Source organism: Somniosus microcephalus, chromosome 15, assembly GCF_052327205.1.
Source record: "Somniosus microcephalus isolate GS21.2 chromosome 15, FLI_Smic_1.0, whole genome shotgun sequence".
In the NCBI taxonomy this organism is placed as follows: domain Eukaryota; kingdom Metazoa; phylum Chordata; class Chondrichthyes; order Squaliformes; family Somniosidae; genus Somniosus; species Somniosus microcephalus.
In genome coordinates this window covers 34,581,050-34,599,000 of record NC_141001.1, presented here as the reverse complement: position 1 = coordinate 34,599,000, position 17,951 = coordinate 34,581,050, and the positions used below count along the sequence as shown (strand labels likewise).

Sequence of the window (17,951 nt, the reverse complement as noted above, 5' to 3'; positions counted from 1 at the left end):
GGGTTTGGGACAACTCTTTCAATAATAACATGCACTTTGTTAACTTTTAATTAAAAGTAGATGTGGAGAGCATACAGACATCAACTTAACAGAATGACTAAAGTTTATAGATGTGTTTGTTCAGTTTTAAGTGAAATTCTAATCTTGATGGAGGGTGATTGATCGGTCAGACTGCATAAGGTAATTCTCTGACCTTGATAAGTTGGTAATTAAATAGATACTTTGAAAGAGCGATCTGGCACCCTTGCTCTTTCTCCATAGCCCTGCAAATTGTTCTTTTTCAAGTATATATCCAATTCCCTTTTGAAAGTTACTACTTTATTGCACTTTAGGAAGGATGTCAAGACCTTGGAGAGGGCACAGAGCAGATTTACCAGAATGATACCAGAGATCAGGGAGTTCAGTTATGTGGAGAGACTAGAGAATCTGGGATTGATCTTCTGAGAGAAGAGAAGGTTAAGGGGAGATTTAATAGAGATGTTCAGAATTGTGAGGGGTTTTGTTAGAGTAAATAAGGAGAAACTTTTTCTAATGGCAAAAGGGTTGGTAACAAAAGGACACAGATTTAAGATCATTGTCATTCTTTTTACAAAGCGATTTGTTAATGATCCAGAATGCACTGCGTGAAAGGGTAATTTTCAAAAGGGAATTGGATATATTCTTGAAAAGGAAAAATCTGCAGAGCCATGGGAAAAGAGCGGGGGAGTGGGACGAACTGGATTTGTCTTTTAAAGAGCCGGCACATGCATGATGGGCTGAATGGCCTCCTTCTGTGTTGTAAGATTCTATGATTCTGTGTTAATGTAGCAACCTGAGCAAATAGGTTGTATGTCTTCATACTAACACCATCCAAGTTATAAACATATCAGAAATGTATGGCCGTTATCCCTTGCATTGCAATATAAACCGCAAAGGATAGCTGCCCGGTACATACCATGAATTTTACTGTTATATTGTTAAGTTGATCCCAGCCAAGACTGTGATATTGGATTACTATAGGTCTATAAGTTAATTAAAGGAGCACTGTTGCCCCTGAGTCAGTAGGTTGTGGGTTCAAGTCCCACTCCCACCCCAGAGACTTGAGCACAACATCTAGGTTGACACTTCAGTGCAGTACTAAGGGAGTGCTGCACTGTCGGGGGTGCTGTCTTTCAGATGAGATGTTAAACTTAGGCCCCATCTGCCCTCTCAGCTGGATGGGCACCAGGATGTCGCATCAGAAAGGAGAAACAAGGTGCACAAAAGATTGGGTGTGACAGATAGCACTAGAGTAAGAATTATTAGGTGGGATCAGACTAAAAGAGAATAGAAACATATAAACATAGAAGATAGGAGCAGGAGTAGGCCATTCGGCCCCTCGAGCCTGCTCCTCCATTTAATGAGATCATGGCTATTCATCCAAATTCAGTACCCTGTCCCTGCTTTCTCCCCATATCTGTTGATCCCTTTAGCCTTAAGAAATATATCGAACTCCTTCTTGAATATATTTAATGAATTGGCCTCAACTGCCTTCTGTGGTAGAGAATGCCACAGGTTCACCACTCTCTGGATGAAGAAATTCCTCCTCATCTCTGTCCTAAATGGCTTACCCCTTATCCTTAGACTGTGACCCCTGGTTCTGGACACCCCCGCCATCGGGAACATTCTTCCTGCATCTAGTCTGTCTAGTCCTGTTAGAATTTTATAAGTTTCAATGGGATCCCCTCTCATTCTTCTAAACTCCAGCGACTATAAGCCCAATCGACCCAATCTCTCCTCATACGTCATTCCTGCCATCCCAGGTATCAGTCTGGTGAATCTTCGCTGCACTCCCTCCATGGCAAGAACATCCTTCCTCAGATAAGGCGACCAAAACTGCACACAATACTCAAGGTGTGGTCTCACCAAAGCCCTGTACAACTGGAGCAAGGCATCCTTGTTCCTGTACTCGAATCCTCTTGCTATGAAGGCCAACATACCATTTGCCTTCTTAACCGCCTGCTGCACCTGCATGCTTACCTTCAGCGACTGGTGCACAAGGGCACCCAGGTCTCGTTGCACTTCCCCTTCTCCCAATCTATTGCCGTTCAGCTAATAATCTGCCTTCCTGTTTTTGCCACCAAAGTGGATAACCTCGCATTTATCCACATTATACTGCATTTGCCATGCATCTGCCCAATCACCCAACCTGTCCAAATCATACTGGAGTTTCTCGGCATCCTCCTCACAGCACACACGCCCACCCAGCTTTGTGCCGTCTGCAAACTTGGAGATATTACATCTAGTTCCCTCGTCTAGATCATTAATATATATTGTGAATAGCAAGAAGGTCTAAGATAGGTTTACAGTGCATGTGTGTAAATGCAGAAAGTGTGGTAAATAAGGTTGGTGAGCTGCAGGCGCAAATAGCCACATGGGAATATGATGTCGTGGCAATAACAGAGACCTGGCTCAAAAAAGGGCAGGATTGGGTACTAAATATTCCTGGATATAAGGTGTTCAGGAAAGAAACGGAAGGATAGAAAGGAGGTGGGGTGGCAGTATTGATTAAGGAGAATATTACAGTGCTGGAGAGAGAGGAAGTCCTGGAGGGGTCAAGGACAGAATCTATTTGGTTAGAGTTGATAAACAGTAGAGGTGCCATTACACTACTAGGTGTATTCTATAGGCCACCAACTAGTGGGAAGGATATAGAGGAGCAAATTTGTAGGGAAATTACAGAGAGGTGCAAGGACTATAGAGTAGTGATAATGGGGGACTTCAACTATCCTAATATAGACTGGGATAGTAATAGTGTAAAGGGCAGAGGAGGGGAGGAATTTCTGAAGTGTGTTCAGGAGAACTTTCTTGATCAGTACTTTTCCGGCCCAACAAGGAAGGAGGCATTGCTGGATCTGGTTCTGGGGAATGAGGTGGGTCAAGTGGAGCAAGTGTCAATAGGGGACCATTTAGAGAACAGTGATCATCGTATCATAAGGTTTAGATTAGCAATGGAAAAGGACAAGGAGCAATCTAGAGTAAAAATACTTAATTGGAGGAGGGCTGATTTCAATGGTTGAGAATGGATCTGGTCCGGATAAATTGGAATCAAAGATTGGCAGGCAAAACTGAAATCGAGCAATGGGCTGCCTTTAAAGTGGAGATGGTTTGGGTACAGTTGAGGTACATTCCCACGAGGGGGTAGGTAGGGCAACCAAAGCCAGAGCTCCCAGGATGACAAAAGAGATAGAGAGTAAGATGAAGCAGAAAAAGAGTGCCTATGACAGATGTCAGGTTGAGAATACAAGTGAGAGCCAGGCTAAATATAGAAAGTTCAGAGGGGAAGTGAAAAAGGAAATAAGATGGGCAAAGTGAAAGTATGAGAATAGACTGGCAGCTAACATAAAAGGGAATCCAAAAGTCTTCCATCGGCATATAAATAGTAAACGAGTAGTAAGAGGAGGGGTGGGGCTGATTAGTGATCAAAAAGGAGACCTACGCATGGAGGCAGAGGGCATGGCTGAGGTACTAAATGAGTACTTTGCATCTGTCTTTACCAAGGAAGAAGATGCTGCCAAAGTCATAGTAAAAGAGGTGGTTGTTGAGATACTGGATGGGCTAAAAAGTGATAAAGAGGAGGTACTTGAAAGGCTGGCTGTACTTAAAGTAGATAAGTCACCAGGACCGGATGGGATGCATCCTAGGATGCTGAGGGAAGTAAAGGCGGAAACTGCGGAGTTACTGGCCGTAATCATCCAATCCTCCTTGGATACAGAGGTGGTGCCAGAGGACTGGAGAATAGCAAATGTGACACCCTTGTTCAACAAAGGATGTAAGGGTAAACCCAGCAACTACAGGCCAGTCAGTTTAACCTCGGTAGTAGGGAATCTTTTAGAAACAAAAATCCGGGACAAAATTAACAGTCACTTGGACAAGTGTGGATTAATTAAAGAAAGCCAGCACGGATTTGTTAAAGGCAAATCGTGTTTAACTAACTTGATTGAGTTTTTTGATGAGGTAACAGAGAGGGTTGATGAGGACATTGTGGTTGATGTGGTTTACATGGACTTCCAAAAGGCGTTTGATAAAGTGCCACATAATAGGCTTGCCAGCAAAGTTGAAGCCCATGGAATAAAAAGGACAGTGACAGCATGGATATGAAATTGTCTAACCGACAGGAAACAGAGCGTAGTGGTGAAGGGTTGTTTTTTGGACTGGAGGAAGGTATACAGTGGTGTTCCCCAGGGGTCCGTTCTAAGACCACTGCTTTTCTTGATATATATTAATGACTTGGATCTGAGTGAATAGGGCATCATTTCAAAAGTTGCAGATGACACAAAACTTGGAAGTATAGTGAACAGTGAGGAGGATAGTGATAGACTTCAAGAGGACATAGACAGGCTGGTGGAATGGGCGGACATGTGGCAGATGAAATTTAATGCAGGAAAGTGCAAATTGATACATTCTGGTAGGAAGAATGAGGAGAGGCAATATAAATTAAAGGGTACAATTCTATAGTGGGTGCAGGAATAGTGAGACCTAGGGGTATATGTGCACAAATCATTGAAGGTGGCAGGGCAGGTTGAGAAAGCGGTTATAAAAGCATACGGGATCCTGGGCTTCATAAATAGAGGCATAGAGTAGAAAAGGAAGGAAGTTATGATGAACCTTTTTAAAACACTGGTTCGGCCTCAACTGGAGTAGTGTGTCCAATTCTGGGCACCGCACTTTAGGAAGGATGTGAAGGCCTTAGAGAGGGTGCAGAAAAGATTTACAAGAATGGTTCCATGGATGAGGGACTTCAGTTACGTGGGTAGACTGAGGTTGTTCTCCTTAGAGCAGAGAAGGTTGAGAGGAGATTTGATCGAGGTGTTCAAAATCAAGAGGGGTCTAGACAGAGTAGATAGAGAGAAACTGTTTCCATTGACAGAAGGGTCGAGAACCAGAGGACACAGATTTAATATGATTGGCTGAAGAACCAAAGGCGATATGAGGAAAAACTTTTTTACGCATCGAGTGGTTAGGATCCGGAATGCACTGCCTGAATTTAGTGGAGGAGGCAGACTCAGTTGTGGCTTTCGAAAGGGAATTGAATAAGTACCTGAAGGAAAAAAAATTGCAAGGCTATGGAGAAAGGGCGGGGAGTGGGACTAGCTCAAGTGCTCTTGCGGAGAGCTCGACGGGCCAAATGGCCACCTTCTGTGCTGTAACCATTCTATGCTTCTATGATTCTATAAAACCCATAGCACTATTTTGAAAAAGAGCAGGGGAGTTCTCCTCGGTGTCCTGGCCAATATTTACCTTTCAATCAACATCACTAAACAGATGATCTGGTCATTACCACATTGCTGTTTGTGGGAGCCTGCTATGTGCAAATTGGCTGCCGTGTGTCCTACATTACAACAGTGAGTACATTTCAAAAGTATTGGCTGTAAAGCGCTTTGGGACGTCCTGAGGTCGTGGAAGGTGCTATATAAATGCAAGCTTTTCTTTCACTGTCTTTGAGAGAAAGTGCCTGGCAAATCTTTTTCTTTCAGTGGTAATACGATGATGTTGAACCATGCTGGAATGTACCACTATGTCATTTAAAGTGTGATATCATCATAGAAATTGATATACTGCTGTTCTGGCCCTCTCTCCTGCCCAAATAAAAAAATGGTATATCAAACAGATTTTCATCAAGACTTTAATATTTCCCATCATTACGTGAGGTGACCTTTCTCCTTCTCCACAGGATTATGTTCAATACTTTGTCATTAGCGGGGGATGAACATTACATGCTGTGACAAGTACAGCCCCAGTTGCTGTGTATTATTAATAATTTGTCACAGTGTTAGTTTAATTATCTAGATCTGTGATTGTCTGGCACTCTAGAGGGCTATAAATAAATGTTAACGATGCTGGTAGGTGGCATTACTGGTAAGAGGTGATGCACCAACTGCTTTAGTTCCTTCACCGACCTGTTAAATGGAGAACTAAATTGGCGAGCCTCTAACTGCTGCGGTCGCATAACATTAAGGCTGTAGTGTTAAAATGAGCTTCTGCTGGTATAATATTGACTGTGTCAATGAGTCACAGAACTACGAACTTAAACCAGGTCCATAGCAAATTCTAAATTATGTCATTTTATGTTTGAATCATGTATTTATGGTGAATGAGTTGCATAAATTATGCAAATCAGAAGGGAAAAACCACCAATGTATTCAATGTCTGTCCGCTCCGTAAATTATATAATAAAGTTTTCTTAACCAGATAGAGATTTGATATATTAAAAGATATTTATGGTTGCATAAAGTGCCTCGAGGCAGCACACTAACGACCAGGCCTCATTAAGATGGCGCTTGCCAACTGCTCCATCAAAACGGCCAGGAAGTCGACAGGAAGTGACAACCGAGAGGTCAGGGCAACCATCCCCAACACAAGGTACGTGCTCCAGGACGTGAATCCTGGTCAGGGAGTGGAGGGGGGAATCCCAGGGCGGGGGAAACCTGAGGTTTCCTTGTGCTGTCTAAATGTGCGATCCTCCTCCTAGTCCACAAGGAACCACAATTTTTTTATAAAAGCTTACCTTGCTGGTGCTTTTCTGGCCCTGGCTCCCTGTTCCCAGCAGGTTTGGTCTGGCGGGAAAGCCCTCACTATTCTCCTCCGCCTCAGGTTAAAATAGCAGATTGGGGGCCCCGATGACATAATTGAGGCCCGATCTGTATATTTAAAGAAGACCCCACCGGCTTGGGGCAGACGTCCTTGTTGCCTGCAATTTTAAATTGCAGTTGGCCACATCAACGGTGAGAAAGGAGTGGGTAAGCCCCCCGATCAGTTTTAACTGCGCCCCCCGCCTGGTTTCTGGCAAGCAAGTGGAGTTAAAATCAAGCTCCTAAGGTCTCCTCGAATTAGATATTCCAGATAGTGCTGAATTCTAGGCAGTTGTGCTGCTGGGCCTATGCTATCCATTTAGAAAATGTATTGCGACTACCTAAACTCATTTAACAGGATACATACCGTCAGCAGAGACAGATGGTTTTCATCCCATCAACCAGGACTGAGCTCAAATCTGTGATTCAGAGGTGAAAGGGCAGTGAGCTAACTCACTCACTGGATCACTGCCTCACAACCCAGACACTGTTAATTAAATCTATTTATATTGTACTGCCAGTGTTGTTACTTAACTGACGGGAGTAGGCACTCAGACTTCAGATTGTGAGCAGGCTGTATTTGCTAATTCAGGGCTGTCACACGGTCGGGTTCAATTACTCTTCCCGGCCAGTTCATTTCTGGTGAAGTCCCTGTATTAATAAATTGTGTCAGCACTCATGGTCTGCCAGGTGCACCTTTTGACAAGCTCAAGGGACACTCCGAATGAGCAGAAGGCCATCTGGAACATTCGCTTTTTAACCAGCAAGTCTTCCATTCCCATGGTATCATCCCTGAATGCTTCCAGATAATTCATGAAAATTTCATAAGGACACGAGACGCTTTTATAGCTCATCGAGAGAAGCTGTGCTTGACTCTTGTCCACACGCAACAGTTCTACGGCACCAAATACCATCACGGTTGATTATCCCATTCACGAAAATAAGCAGAGATTAGCAGTTAAAGTTAACAACTAGCTTTAATGGTCTGATTTTTAACAGGTAAGGATTGTGAGACTTCCTCTTTGGTTAAGATTTCTAAAAACTATAGTGGGTGGGGGTGGCTCTGGCTGTCCTGACCCCAGTGGATATATGCAGTGCATAGTGCGGTGCTGAGCTATACAGATCAGTTCCCGTGTTGTGCTGAGGGACATCAGGCAGAAACTCTTTTGCGGTCACCACCATCAAGTTATCTGCTGGCAGTCACCGGGGCCTAGATTTGCTGGCGCCCCCCAAACCGGGCGTGATCCCGGTGGCATCCTAAAATCATCCTCGGGGCTCAGCATAATAATGAAGGCAAGCTGCGGGCACCTGTCGGGGCCTAACCAATATCAGCCAGCAGCAGGACCACAGATAAGTCTGGGGAGGGGGGAATGGAAAGGCAATCTATGGGGGGTGGGTGACAGGCGATTCGGGGGAGCGTTGGAGGTGAGGACTGGCCAGCAGTGGTCCATAGATTTTTTTTGTGGAGCCAGGAGCAACACTTTCAACTCCACATATCCCAAATTCCTGTACATTTTTGGGCCATTTGTTTGAGCGGCCTTCAGCGGTCCCTTTAAGAACTGCAGTGTAGGCAGCTCAAGACTCGGAAATACTAGTCAGAGCCTGCGCATCGTTAGTCCAAATGAATTCAACAGTCCTCAATATAGAAATGTGGCCATGCTCATTTCAGGCAGCCGCCATGGTCCGATCTATTTAGCAGTGGTCCAAATGCCTGTACAGATCAGACGCGGGCTTCTGCCCTGCTAAATTGGTTATCATTGTGCCCACTTTAGGCCCATAAAAAGGGTGGAATGATGTTGAATTTTGACCCGATTGTTATGATTTACATTTGAGCCAGGAATTGAAGGATTACCGGTGCCGATGGAATCCTAAGTCACCAACTTCGGGAGAAGAGAGATGAAAAGGTGCAAAAATTGGGGAAGAAAATGTGACGAGGTGCCCTCAATTTGTGAGGCAGTTACATCCTCGCACCCCAGTGATGGCAATCATACTGATCCCCTCTCTATCTCTGTAACCTCCTCCAGTCCTATAACACCTCCAAGATCTCTGCGTTCCTCCAATTCTGGCCTCGTGCACATCCCCGGCTTTTTTCGCTCCACCATTGGCGGCCGTGCCTTCAACTGCCTAGATCCTAACCTCTGGAATTCCCTCCCTAAAGCTCTCCACTTCTCTCTCCTCCTTTAAAACGCTGCTTAAAACCTACCCCTTGTCACCTGTCCCATTATTTGGCTCGGTGTCGAATTTTGTTTGATAACGCTCCTGTGAATCGTCTTTGGGCTTTTAACAATGTTAAAGGCGCTATATAAATGCAAGTTGTTGTTGTTGTTTGATCCACAGTCACACACAGACCTTACCAGAATTACTCTGCCCCTGTTAGTGTTTGCTTAGTCTCTGAAAGGTACAAATTGGAAGTGTACCCGTATCGACCTGTGCCTGTTGTCATCTGCTCTCAGCAGAGTCTGCCGCATGACAAACCTAACCAGTGATGGCAGCTGAGATGGAGATTGAAAAGCAGTTGGAGTTGGCATTTGAATGGAAGCTCTCTGCCAAATATCCCAATTTCTACCATTTCTGAAAACAAGATATATTAATTAAGCTAGGAGCGAGCCTCTGGGTCAGTGCTAGCATTCCCAGCTCAGAGTCAGAAGGGTGAGGGCCGGGCCCCAGCAAGCGGAGACCAGAGCGCTGGCTCTGAATACTGTGTTGCTGTTAGCAGGGGGTACTTGTGTCCAATGGGTGTGGGTATCAGTGTGGGTGCCCCCAGCCCCCTCATGACTACATTGACCGCCCGTTATAGAGATCACAGAATTATAACTCAGAAGGAGACCATTCGGCCCATTGTGCCTGTGCCGGCTCTTTGAAACAGCTCTGCTGGCTCTTTGAAACAGACCCTCTCCCCTGTTTCTCCCCCATAGCCCTGAAAATTTTTGCTTTTCAAGTATATATCTAATTCCTTTTGAAAGAGCAACAGACTGAAAATCAGACGGGTTGCATAACGGGCGTCCGATCCACTTTCACAGATTACTGCCCGTGTGGTGAAGATTTACCCCATCAGGTCTACCATTAACGGAGCATCGATAGGCTTACCTTTTGCCTAACCTCAGAGTATGAAGTTCCGTACTTCTGTTCCAGGTATCTGTAATCATAGTTTGGGAAAGGAGAGGGGGCAGGATAATTTCCAGATTTCCACAGTTTCCATAGATTCACGGCAACTATCATCAGGATAATCAGGACTCCAGATCCATAGATTCCAATTTCCCAGGACGGTGGATTTTTGATCACTGTTGGAAGAAATAATAAACCATTGCTATGGTTAATAATATGGACACTCAAAGAAAATCCTTTGTTCACTCAACTGTACCTGAATGTTCGCAAAGGATCTGTGAACAGAGGCTTATAAGACCATACAGCAAGTTAGGTGCTTGCAGGGGCATGTTAGCAAGTGCATACCAACAGCACTATGGTGACACAGCTGAGTGTATAAACTACAGGACTGTATTTACAGGGACAGATGATGTGTACAGGAGCAATACTTTAAGCAGGTGTTTACAAGGCTGCATTTACAGATAAGTGGGATAGATGATAAATAAAAGAGAATGAAAGATTGATGGTGTGAGTGCTCCAAAAGAATGAGTAAACTATAAAGGCGTTATGGACATTAAAAACCCATGGGTGCTGTAATGAAGTCCATAAAAATAAAACCAAATGAGCTTCAGCAGCAGGCTAATTCCAATATATTGGAGTGGAACCATGATTGCACACTCCCAGCAGGAAGCCGTGCATGTAGGTTGGAGAATTGGAGCTACAGTAAGGTTGTCTTATCTCTCACCCATGCCCCGCCCCTGAGAAAATGGGGAACTAGTCGGGCTACAGAGAAAAAGCACTTAAATTGAGTGATTTTTCCACAAAGAACAAATTATATCAAACAGATCAGACAAGCTATTAATATCTATAGTGCTCTCCCCATGCAGTATTCTTCTTCATTGATAGCCAAGCAGGAATTGTAGATCTCTGGGTTATAATTAAGCATAAATCCTTTAATTGAAGTAAATCATTAATTAGCTTTTAGAACAGTTATTAACTTTCCCCCCGTGTACTAAACAGGAGTCTGTAAACATATCATTCGCCATAATACTTTTGCTTTTTTATAAATATTAGACTTCAGAAGATCACACGATAATTGCAGACCCATCTTAACTCATCCATCCAGTAGAACAAGCCTATAGTCTCCTTATCACAAATGGCTCTTGAATGACACTAAAGGATTTGGCCTCTTTGAGCTCTTATTCCAAGTACAGTACTGATTATGTGAAGAAATGTAAATACAAGGTGACATGAACAAACTTGCAGAATGGGCGTGTAAATGGCAAATTAATTTCAATATAGATAAGTGTGAGATGGTGTGCTTTGGGAGGAGGAATAAGGAGGCCACATATTCCTTGGAAAATAAGAATATAAATGGGGTGGAGATGCAAAGGTATCTAGGGGTACAGACACACAAATCATTAAAAGTAGCAACACAGGTTAACAAAGCCATAAAAAGTGTAAACAAAGCACAGGGAGTTATTTCTAGAGGAACAGAATTCAAAAACAGAAGTTATGTTAAGCTTATATAGAACCTTGGTGAGGAAAGATAGGCAAAAAGTAAAGGGAGGTGGGGTAGCATTGCTGGTTAAAGAAGGGATTAACACAATTGTAAGGAAGGATATTAGCTCTGATGATGTGGAATCTGTATGGGTAGAACTGAGAAATACCAAGGGGCAGAAAACGTTAGTGGGAGTGGTATATAGACCTCCAAACAGTAATGTGGAGGTTGGGAATAGCATTAAAAGGGAAATTAGAGAAGCGTGCAATAAGGGCACAGCAGTCATCATGGGTGATTTTAATCTACATATAGATTGGGCTAACCAAATTAGTAACAATACTGTGGAGGAGGAATTCCTGGAGTGTTTAAGGGATGGTTTCCTGGACCAATATGTCGAGGAACCAACCAGAGATCAGGTCATCTTAGACTGGGTATTATGTAACAAGAAAGGATTAATTAGCAATCTTGTTGTACGAGGCCCCTTGGGTCGGAGCGATCATAATATGATTGAATTCTTCATTAAGATGGAGAATGAAGTAGTCGACTCAGAGACTAGGGTCCTAAATTTAAATAAAGAAAACTACGATGGTCAGAGGCGTGAGTTGGGTAGGATAGATTGGGGAATGTCACTCAAAGGGTTGACGGTGGATAGGCAATGGCAAACATTCAAAGACCGCATGGATGAACTACAGAATTTGTTCATCCCAGTTTGGCATAAAAATAAAACAAAAAAGGTGACTCAACCGTGGGTAACAAGGGAAATTAGGGATAGCATAAGATCCAAGGAGAGGACATATAAATTGGCCAGAAAAAGCAGTAAACCTGAGGATTGGGAGCAGTTTAGGATTCAACAAAGGAGGACAAAGGGATTAATTAAGAAAGGGAAAATAGAATATGAGTGTAAGCTTGCAGGGAACATAAAAACTGACTGTAAAAGCTTTTATAGATATGTGAAGAGAAAAAGATTGGTGAAGTCAAGAGTAGGTCCCTTGTAGTCAGAATCAGGGGAATTTATAATGGGGAACAAAGAAATGGCAGACCAATTAAATACATATTTTGGTTCTGTCTTCACAAAGGAGGACACAAATAACCTCCCAGAGATGTCGGGGAACATAGGGTCCGATGAAAGGGAGGAACTGAAAGAAATCAGTATTTGTAGGGAAATGGTGTTAGGGAAATTGATGGGATTGAAGGCCGATAAATCCCCAGGGCCTGATAATCTATATCCTAGGGTACTTAAGGAAGTGGCCCTAGAAATAATTGATGCTTTGCTGATCATCTTCCAGCATTCGATGGAATCTGGAACAGTCCCATGGATTGGAGGGTAGCTAATATTACCCCACTATTCAAAAAAGGTGATAGAGAGAAAACGGGGAATTACAGACCGGTAAGCCTGACATCGGTAGTGGGGAAAATGCTAGAGTCCATTATAAAAGATGTAATAGCAGAGCACTTGGAAAACAGTGACAGGATCGGACAAAGTCAACATGGATTTACAAAAGGTAATTCGTGCTTGACTAATCTACTGGAATTTTTTGAGGATGTAACTGGTAAAATAGATAAGGGAGAACCAGTGGATGTGGTGCATTTGGACTTTCAGAAGGCTTTTGATAAGGTCCCGCATAAGAGATTAGCATGTAAAGTTAAGGCACATGGGATTGGGGGCAAGGTATTGACTTGGATAGAGAACTGGTTGGCAGACAGAAAGCAAAGAGTTAGAATAAACGGGTCTTTTTCTGAGTGGCAGGCAGTGACTGGTGGGGTACCGCAGGGATCGGTCCTTGGGCCCCAGCTATTCACAATATATATATTAATGATCTAGACAAGGGAACTAGATGTAATATCTCCAAATTTGCAGACAACACAAAGCTGGGTGGGCATGTGTGCTGTGAGGCGGATGCCGAGAAACTCCAGGATGATTTGGACAGGTTGGGTGATTGGGCAAAAGCATGGCAGATGCAATATAATGTGGATAAATGCAAGGTTATCCACTTTGGTGGCAAAAACAGGAAGGCAGATTATTATCTGAATGGCAATAGATTGGGAGAAGGGGAAGTGCAACGAGACCTGGGTGTCCTTGTATGCAGGTGCAGCAGGTGGTTAAGAAGGCAAATGGCATGTTGGCCTTCGTAGTGAGAGGGTTTGAGTACGGGAACAAGGATGTCTTGCTGCAATTATACAGGGCCTTGGTGAGACCACATCTTGAGTATTGTATGCAGTTTTGGTCGCCTTATCTGAGGAAGGATGTTCTTGCCATGGAAGGAGTTCAGCGAAGATTCACCAGGCTGATACCTGGGATGGCAGGAATGACGTATGAGGAGAGAGTGGGTCGATCGGGCTTGTACTCGCTAGAGTTTAGAAGAATGAGAGGGGATCTCATTGAAACTTATAAAATTCTGACAGGACTGGACAGACTAGATGCAGGAAGAATGTTCCCGATGGTCGGGGAGTCCAGAACCAGGGGTCACAGTCTAAGGATAAGGGGTAGGCCATTTAGGACAGAAATGAGGAGGAATTTCTTCACCCAGAGAGTGGTGAACCTGTGGAATTCTCTACCACAGAAGGCAGTAGAGGCCAATTCATTAAATATATTCAAGAAGGAGTTGGATATATTTCTTAAGGCTAAAGGGATCAAGGGGTATGGGGAGAAAGCAGGGACCGGGTACTGAATTTGGATGATCAGCCATGATCTCATTGAATGGCGGCGCAGCCTCGAGGGGCCGAATGGCCTACTCCTGCTCCTATCTTCTATGTTTCTATGAGACCACACAGAGAGCACTGTGCACCGTTCTGAGCGCCATATTACAAAAAGGATATTAAAAACACTAGAGAAAGTACAAGAAAGATTTACAAGGATGATACCAGAACTGAGAGGTTATAACTATTAAGAAAGACTGAACAGACTGGGGCTCTTTTCACTGGAAAGAAGACTGAGAAGTGGCCTGATAGAGGTCTTTAAAATTATGAAGGGGTTTGATAGGATAGAAGTAGAGAAGATGTTTCCACTTGTAGTGGTTGAGATGAATACCGTAGATGCATTTAAGAGGAAGCTAGATAAGTACCTGAGGGGAAAAAGGAATAGAAGGATATGTTGATAGGGTGAGATGAAATAGGGTGGGAAGTGGCTCAAGTGGAGCATAAGCGGCGGCATAGACCAGTTGGGCCGAATGGTTTGTTCTGTGCTGTGAAATTCTACGTAAATTCACTTTTCACCAGTTTGAAACAATCTCGTGTTCTACTGCCACCGCTCATCTTAAAGTAATGTAATGTAATACTGCGGATGCTGGAAATCTGAAATAACAATAGAAAATGCTGGAAATACTCAGCAGGCCAGGCAGCATCCGTAGAGAGAGAAACAGGGTTAACGTTTCAGGTCTGGGACCCTTCATCAGAACTGGAAAAAGCTGGAAATGTAACAGATATTAAGCAGGTGCGGAGACAGGGGGTGGGGGTGGTTTAGGAGGGGAGGAAGGAATTGAAAGAACACACTGTGAAAATGTTGCAAATGGGAATGGCAAAATCATACTGCATGAAAAATGGGGACAGGGATTATTATCTGAAATTGTTGAACTCGATATTGAGTCCGGAAGGCTGTAAAGTGCCTAATCGGAAGATGAGGTGCTGTTCCTCGAGCTTACGTTGAGCTTCATTGGAACAATGAAATAGGCCGAGGACAGAGAGATCAGAGTGGGAGTGAAGCGGAGAATTAAAGTGACAGGTGACCGGAAGCTGTATTCGCTGCTCACGATGCGGTCTCCTCTACATTGGGGAGACCAAACGCAGATTGGGCGACCGCTTTGCGGAACACTTCCGTTCAGTGCATAAGGGTGACCCTGAGCTTCCGGTTGCCTGTCACTTTAATTCTCCGCTTCACTCCCACTCTGATCTCTCTGTCCTCGGCCTATTACATTGTTCCAATGAAGCTCAATGTAAGCTCGAGGAACAGCACCTCATCTTCCGATTAGGCACTTTACAGCCTTCCGGACTCAATATCGAGTTCAACAATTTCAGATCATAACCTCGGCCCCCATTTTTCATGCTGTATGATTTTACCATTCCCATTTGCAACATTTTCACTGTATGTTCTTTCAATTCCTTCCTCCCCTCCTGTCTCTGCACCTGCTTAATATCTGTTACATTTCCAGCTTTTTCCAGTTCTGATGAAGGGTCCCAGACCTGAAACGTTAACTCTGTTTCTCTCTCCACGGATGCTGCCTGGCCTGTTGAGTATTTCCAGCATTTTCTGTTGTTATTTCATCTTAAAGTAATGCTCTTTTCTATACCACTTATGGTTTTGATAAACTTTTATCAGGTCACCTCTTAGTTACCATCTGTTGTAGCTAAAAAGTCCAATCTAGTCAAGTCTTACCTTATAGTTCAGTCCTCTGACAGTCATAGCTCATCTCTGCACTGCCTCCAGGGCCTGAAAATGTTTCTCCTGTGTGTCAGTGATCGAAACTGGACACAGTGGGGGTGAAATCGGTCTTCGTGGGTCACGCAAGCGGGAGATTACGAATCGGCAGCCTGTTTTACACCTCCGCCCTATTCTCTTTTCAATCGACATAGTTTTGCGCTACTGTCGAAGACCAATGTCACCCCTAAAATGGGTGACAAATCTCATCTGGGAAACTAGGATCCAGTGGTGAAGCATCAACTTTATTGCTATGTTATTAAAGCAGAATCTGAAAGCTGCTGCAAGGCTCTCTAAAATGTGAACTGTAGGAATTTCATTAAAGGGCTGTCTGAGGACCTAATGGTACATTTTAAATCACTGTAAAACTTTTTATCCATTTAAATGCACAGAATTTCTATTCCTAGAGGCATCGTTTATCATTGCAAATGAGAGAAAATACATAATAAACAACTTTCCAGGAGAACATTACATAGTCTTGTAATCAACTTGGTACCATTTATATTTAAGACCATACTCGCCCTCATCAGAATTTTACTGCTGGACCTCACAAGAACCTACTGTACTGTACTGGTGCATCAGTGTGAAACCGATTGGTTTTACACCAATTCTCAAAGTTCTAGTGTAAATGCAGCCTGAATTCAGCATCAGGGCCCAACCTGGCACCAGAATGAAGATGGGTGAGACCACCAGGGGAGGCAGTCAATTCAATTCAATTCAATTCAATTCAATTCAAATCACTTTATTGGCATGACAAGGTACATCTTATGTTGCCAAAGCATCGAAAAACATTTATGGTTGAACACATAAACGCAGATCTATCCATACAGTGTATAAACAGATGTATCCCTGAGTGTATAAATATACATTCATATAATTTGTATATACTCTTTTCTTAGATTTAATGGTTGTCCCTCTGTTTATGGCAAGCTGTAACATAGTGTGCCGCTAAGGTTACACAATTTCTCTGTTCCCCTAGTAGGTATGGGAGTTTTTGGTCGTCATTCAATTTTCTGAATTCAGGGCATATTTTTTTGAATTTTGTGTAGAAATTCTCCCTTATGTTCTGATATTTTCCACAAGCTGTGAGGAAGTGCATCTCTGTCTCCACCACTCCCTGACTGCAGTGAGAGCATATCCTGTCCCCTCTTGGCAGCCGGGTCTGCCTGTGTCTACCTTTTTCGATGGCCAGGCTATGTTCACTAAGTCTGCACATTGTCAAGGTTTTTCTCAGTTTGCTATCCTTTACCATGGTCAGGTATTCAGCCATGTTGTATTGTCTGTTTAGGGCCAAGTAGCAATTGAGTTTGTTTTGGGTTTTTGTTGTTTCTGCCCAATATGACAGATATTTTTCCTTTTGCTTAGTGACAATTGTGTTGGGTCGAATTCTCTGTGCTACGATGTCACTGTCCTGGGGCTGGTTATTGTTAGTAGTGTTAGTAGTTACTTCACTGAGTCCCAGGACTAGTTGACTGAGGGTATTCTTCTTTATGGTCATCTCTTGGCATTTCAGGGCTTCGTAATGATAGCAGTGGGGGTTGCTCATTTTTAGGTGTTTCCAAAATTTGGTGGCTCTTTTTTGGATAGTAATTATTAATGGATATTGGCCTAGTTCTGCCCTGCATGCATTGTTTACGGTTTTCCTTTGAGTCCGGAGGATACTTTTACAGAATTCTGCATGTAGGATCTCAATTGGGTGTTTGTCCCATTTTGCAAATTCTTGTTGTGTTAGCGGACCCCACACCTCACTGCCATAGAGTGCAATTGGTTCAATTACTGATTTAAAAATTTTGAGCCAAATGCTAATTGGGATTTCTATTTGGATTGATTTTTTAATGGCATTGAAAGCCCTTCTTGCTTTTTCTTTCAGTTCATTCACAGCCAGATGAAAATTTCCCGTAGAACTGATTTTTAAGCCCAAGTATGTGTAGTTAGTGGTTTGTTCAATTTTAGTTGTTCCTAGTGTGAAATTTATTCTGGGTCCCTGATGTCTGGATCTTTGCTGGAACACAAGGACTTTGGTTTTTTGGGGGTTTATTGTCAGGGCCCAGGTCTGACAGAACGACTCTAGCAGATCCAAGTTCTGCTGTAGACCCTCCTTAGTTGGTGACAGCAGGACCAGGTCATCTGCATAGAGGAGGAATTTAACCTTGGATTCATATAGGGTGAGGCCGGGTGCTGTAGATTGTTCAAGTAGTTTTGCTAATTCATTTATGTAAATATTAAAGAGTGTCGGTGAGATGGGTGAGCCCTGCGTCACACCACGCCCCTGTGGGAAGTATTTTGTTTGTTTGTCTCCAATTTTAACTGCACATTTATTGTTTGTATACATTGATTTAATTACATCATATGTTTCTCCCCCTAC

General features: G+C 43.3%; 1 protein-coding gene across 1 annotated transcript in view; it reads right to left on the bottom strand.

The window, feature by feature from the left end:
• Positions 1–17,951, bottom strand: part of syt12 (synaptotagmin XII) — a 130,575-nt gene that overhangs the window by 97,273 nt on the left and 15,351 nt on the right. The window contains exon 3 of the mRNA XM_086007636.1: positions 9,678–9,871. Within this exon, the coding sequence (XP_085863762.1) occupies positions 9,678–9,871 (194 nt within the window). The remainder of the gene's footprint in view (positions 1–9,677; positions 9,872–17,951) is intronic.